Here is a 6,028-nt window from a genome sequence, read left to right as displayed (position 1 = left end):
CAACGAGTTGAAAAACAATATATTATCATGCTGGAGCCCACCTAGCTAGTAGCCAGCAGGCAACATTATACAAAAGAGGCGAATTTAGTGTAGATTCTATCAGTTCATGAATCTATAATTTAGAACTTTATGTTTATATACACGAAAAAATTAAAAAATATATATATATATATATATATATAATAAAATCATACTCATTTCGAATCCAAATTCGTCCACGATTAGATAACAAAACTAGCTAGCAAGATGATGGTTAATTTCAACTAAAGTTTTGTTACAACATCAACTGCAAAGCAGTGTAAAGAAAGATATAGTACTAGTAATTATAACATTTACATCACAAAACTAGCTATAGCAAACTGCAAGGCTTGGACTTATACAAGTCGATACTATGTAACTACGTTACGTTGCTCAGATTCTCCAAAAATATCGGTAGATACGTATCGGGTCCTCTAAAAGTAGTACATTTTTGAAGAATCCAGCATAGATATATAAGACAATATTTTGAAGAATCCGCGCAACATAACTAATAGTAATTAGTGTCTCTCTGCAAAGCGATAAACCAAAGCAAGTGCATTACTAGTAACTTGTGCAGCAGCAAAGACTCTAGCCCTAACCAAAGCCTTAATTTTTCCATCCATAGAAGGATTATTAAACATATCAAGACAAGCATTTTCATCAGTAAGTGCAGCACTAATCCATGTTTGAACATTACTAACATGCCAAGTAAAATCTTGTCCTGCTGCTAATTGTCCGCTTTGGCTAAGCTCGGGTATCGATCGATTAAGCTGATAAACACTATCATTCATGGTGGATAAACAATCTTTAGCAGCTTGAAATTCTCTTGGCTTTAATCCCCTTATTTTTGTAATTTTGGAAATAAAATCGGCAGCAAGTTTGGCTTTTTTTAAACTAATAGATAATGCTGCTTGAGCGAGTTGTTGCTCGCTTAATTGAATGGTATTTGCATAGGCAGAGAGAGATTGGATACATACGGTAGGGTATAAAGTATTTTTGCATGAGGTTTTAATGAAGTATGTGGTAGCGGGATTTTGGGACGTGACAGACTCAGTAACGACGTTGACAAAAATACAATGGAAAAACAAGAAAAGTATTAAGAAGTGATGAAGACTAAAGTTGGCCATATTTTGCTTTCTAGATTTGGAATTGAGGAATGGTTGTAGTTCAGTGAAGTGTCTAGGATCTTAGGGAAGCTTTATATAGAGTTGAAAAGAGTTGTTAGTAGTTAGTACTAATTTCTTATTCATGTCAATGATCGTATTTAATTCAAAAAACAAAAAATTATCATCTTCTTTTGAGGTAGGAATTAAAGGCCTTCACGTGACCCCTTTAGCTTTGGCATTAATTTTATTTCTTTGCAATTTTCAAGTTTTTTCTAAGCGGATACAACATTTAAATATTTTTATAACAATCTCATTTCTTCGGGATTATTTTGATTATTATAGCGAAGAACCGTTATAAAGAATATATATTATAACATGACATAAAAATTAGTTTCATAAAAAACTAGGCTTTTATAATGAATGGATGTTATATAACGATACTGTTATTGAGAGATTTGACTATAGTATAAAAAATTTATACATAATTAACGTGAAATTTTTAAGTTTTATACACGATTAACATATCTTAACATGTCGTAGTAGGCAATCTGCTATATTTTTCAAGTCACTAATCTCACTCCTTATGACTGCAGATTTACCTGTCATTATCTTTTTTACTCCATAGATGATTATGGTGTAAATATTCTTGTACTATTACTATATATATGTATATATATATATATATATATATATATATATATATATATATAAGTTAAATATTTTCTCATTTATGCCAGCTAAATCTGACATTTTTGTATTGATCAGTTGCTGCTTGCAACTTGAGATGTAAAGGAAGCTTCATAGAAATCTTCTTTTTTGTGCTCAATCAGCAATTAGATAGAGATATGTATAAAGTTCAACGTTGCGTAATAGATGTGCGAATTTTATGTAAAATAATTAATAAACGTGCTTTGTCTACTTGACAGTTGCGAGAAAAAAGTATTCCTCTTATCTCAAGAATATTTTTGGAGAATTAAACAATTCTTCCTTAACTCGAGTTCTTACAAAAATAAACTATATTAATCCTTTGTTATCTTGAAATTTTTATTTTTTTACAAACTCGAAAAGAGTAGTAAATTGGATCGTGTTAAAAGAAAATATACCGTAATTAGCACATGGTGTAAAAGAATGATAAACGTTTACATTTAATTAGATGTTTCAGATTTAAACTTTAGGAATGAATCAGAGTACCTTTGGTAGAAATAGTAATAGTGCGGATTAAGCACGTTTCACCTTGTGACGGAGTTTCAACTTTCAAAATCTACAATATAATTGAACCAATGTGACAATAATGTCCTGAAGTTCACTTATGAATTTTTTTTTAATAACAGGATTGAAAAATGACTATTTATAAACTTTATCCTTGGCAGGGAGCACGAGAAAACCTAATAGCGAGTCTTTCACTATATAAATTTGACTTAGTCAAACCAACATGTGACAGACACCAATTAAATAAAATAATATAGCAATGAGTGTAGCTTCCCTAGTACTGTGAATTGCTAGTCAACTCTGAAGTAGACAAAGTAAATAATTAAACTAATCTCACATCAGACAATACGTTATTAATATACCTGCAAAATTAAAAAAAAAAATCACAAGATTGTCAAGTTATGAAGTTTAGTTTTGCCCAATTTGATGGGTAGAAAACATGAGTTTGGAAATATAGAAGAGCTGACTTTTAGTCTTAAATTGAATTACAAATACGACAAATCGTAGATTTTTTTAATTTAAGGTCTGTGCCTCGTTACTTGAAAATGTACTTACAAGTTATAAACAATTGCCATCCACATCTACACAACAATGGCTCCAACTTTGACACAAATCTTAAGAACCAATAGTGAAATTTGAATTTTCGGATAATAATTTATTTTAATAATTATATTCTGAATTTAAGAATTTAATTTATTATATATAATATTATATATATATATATATATATATATATATATATATATATATATATATATATATATATATATATAGATTTCAATTAAAGCTATTAAATACCGTCGAACTCATACATTAAAGCTTACCTCCGCCCCTGAAAGAAACTAACTTTCGTCACTTTTGTTTTAGTAGCCTATTGTTTTAGAGTCTACTAAAACAATAGATAAAAATAAACAAACTTAAAAGGTAACTTAATGTTTAGATATTTTTAAAGTGCAACTGTCTCTAGTGTACCTGCGAGTTGCGAGAGAAAGAAAAGGTAAGTTGTATAGATTAAAGGATTTAAATTATATGCCCTGATATTTATAACTTTATTTTACAATATTAAGAATTTTTTCTTGTCTAATATTTTTTCTTTTCATCCAATGTTTGGTATTCAAATTTAAAAATTTTAAAAAAAAAAAGTAATCGGAGTGCACGAAACATCTCACATTTACGGAGGATCTGGGGAAGGATCGCACACCCCAAAGAGTGTGATGTAGATAACCTACCTTGATGCAAGGAACAATGGTTGATTCCACTATACGCATGATTCATATGTCACGCGGAGACAACTTTACCATTGCTCTATTGAAATTATAATTAATTTGGATGCGCACGTAAGGATCATTGCAGGAAAAAACGCTTCATATTATACTTTTTTATTTTCAGAGCTCAAAATTAAAATATTTGATTAAGAGGGAAAATATCATATTCATTTCATCACAACCCGGATTTCTGCCCCTAACAGGATTCCTTCTTGTGTAATGTTGCCTGCCGGTTAGTAGACCTTCCACACGTGGCGGACATTAATTGTTTTAATTTGTTCATTTGTTACTGCTTTTTATTTAACTTAAGAACTATGGAGAATCATCTGGTCAAAGCTTTCCTTCAAAATTTGATAATCTTATGTTTTTAAATTTTGACGTATATTAATAATATCGTCTAAACTCGAACCTGTAACCTATAATTAAGGATAAGAGATCCCGATTGATCTTATAATTGAACAACATTTCACATTATTTATTTTCTCATAACATCTAATTTACTACTCTCTTTGAGTCAAAAAGAAAAGGTAGGGTTCATGTCTATATAGGATTAATAGAGTTATTTTTTTTTTAATTTTGTAAAAACTCAGAGTTAAAGATTTTTTTTTTTTTTTTTTTGGAGTTGTCTACCGTTCTATGGTAAATGATAATAGTATATGTCATATTTGAATTTCAAATTCTGCTAGTATTAATAAGGTCGTTTGATCGTAGTTTCGGAGAGTATATCGAAAATAACCTCTCTGTCTGTACAAAATAAAAGTAAGATTGCGTACTCTCTACCCTCTGCATACCTGACTTGTGAGATCACACTGAATATGTTGTTGTTGTTTTTTGATTGTAGTTTAGTTACGTTTAATCATTTACTTTACCTTCTCTAGAATTGACTGACATTCGATTTCCTTGTGCCAAATTACAATATCACGAGTTTGAAAGTTATGAACCTTCTAACAACTTGTCGAGAATGGAGAGAGATTCAATAAAATGTGAATATTTGGATTTTTTGGCCTAACGAATAGTTGGTACATTGGATCATGTACCAATGTACATTGGATCCTTTGGGCTGCTAGTTTTCTTTTTAAGGCCCAGAATCGATGGGATGGGCTTCAAGAATAAAATGGGCTGACACTGAGGATTGGAAATGTTAAGAGTACATATACAATTTTTTGATTTTGATTTTGATTTTGTACTTATGTACATATCGTTGGGTTGTTTTATGGGCAAGTGCACAAATAGTCATTATCAGGGATGCTATTTAGAGATAAGACAGTAATAATCTTATTCTGAAATTTTAAATTAAAAATCTTAACTTCAGGACACTTTTGTCCTAAAAAATTGACCTGAAAAACTAAAATGTACTTGCTAATTCCTAAATTATAGACCTTTAGAGTGGCTACGTCATTTCTACTTGTTTTATTGCTCTATTAGTTATTATTAAATCTTACTAGTCTTCAAGTTTCAATTGCACTTGTTCTTTTAGATCATAACATAAAAAAGAAAATTAATTTCTGAAAAAGAGGACATTCCATTAATTTTTTTTGTTGGAATGGCCAACTTTAGTTCTTCAACTTCTGGCCCAATTAATTCTTGCCAAGCTGTTCTTGTCATGCAACGCCCAATAGCCAACTATCTATTTGTCATTCAAACAAAATAATCTAAGTAGTATTTCTTTATTTTTCTATCTGTCTAAATTTTGGTACGCAGAATTATTCAATAAATATGTTGAAAAAAATATACAATTAAATAGTTGAGATGCGAAAAAACTAACAGGGTGGTGATATTTCTTTATCATTGTTTGCAATTTGTGTAGTGTTGTTCGAATTTTAGCATCTAGAAAAGTAAAAGCTAGAAGTCGTCGATGGGCGTGAAGACTGGAATTGTCAAGTCGTTCAAACATGTCGAAAGAAAATAACAAAAGCAACAATTCCTTCACTTTCTCAGAATGATCTTATATTATAAATATCAAGTTATCATTTAATTCACGCAGTTGACCTTGACAAAAACAACTTCTCTTTTTGTCACGTACGTTAGTGTTAATGATTCTTTTGTTAACACTTCACACCTACATCTCAAAGTATCATTGGCATATTATGTTAACCACAGTTAGATTTGAACTCATACAGAGTCTTGCTCGGGAGATATTTTTCTAACCGGATTGAAATCGTGAAATAATTCAGTTCTCTAAATCATCTGCCGCCCTGGAAAAGGGGCGTAATGTTAAAATTGTTGAACCGGAGAAAGAGTTGAAAAATAGTGGAACGAAAGCAGAAAAACGAAGACCAAAAGATATAGGCTTATTACTAAACACTACCCGGAATGAAAACCAACCGGTTCTAATCGATCAGTTGAGCAAACATAGACTATAGTTCGCGATCAAGTCATTCGCTTCTATAGGGGTTTGGAATTCTATTTTGATATGTAAAGTTATTCAAT

The 6,028-nt window shown here is 30.6% G+C and overlaps 1 protein-coding gene across 1 annotated transcript; it reads right to left on the bottom strand.

Annotated features, from left to right (window-relative positions):
- Nucleotides 1–235: 235 nt before the first annotated feature.
- Nucleotides 236–1,177, bottom strand: LOC104086941 (21 kDa protein-like). Its single transcript, XM_009591334.4, has one exon. The coding sequence runs from the start codon at nucleotides 1,143–1,145 to the stop codon at nucleotides 537–539; it is 609 nt and encodes a 202-aa protein (XP_009589629.1). The 5' UTR covers nucleotides 1,146–1,177; the 3' UTR covers nucleotides 236–536.
- Nucleotides 1,178–6,028: the final 4,851 nt, after the last annotated feature.

The sequence above is a fragment of the Nicotiana tomentosiformis genome, chromosome 12 (genome assembly GCF_000390325.3).
Source record: "Nicotiana tomentosiformis chromosome 12, ASM39032v3, whole genome shotgun sequence".
NCBI lineage: Eukaryota > Viridiplantae > Streptophyta > Magnoliopsida > Solanales > Solanaceae > Nicotiana > Nicotiana tomentosiformis.
Note: the sequence above shows the minus strand (reverse complement) of the source record. Positions and strands in the feature narration are given on the sequence as shown.

Bases quoted from the DNA above. Each gene is read 5' to 3' on its own strand.
- LOC104086941 (XM_009591334.4), bottom strand. From the start codon at position 1,145: ATGGCCAACTTTAGTCTTCATCACTTCTTAATACTTTTCTTGTTTTTC.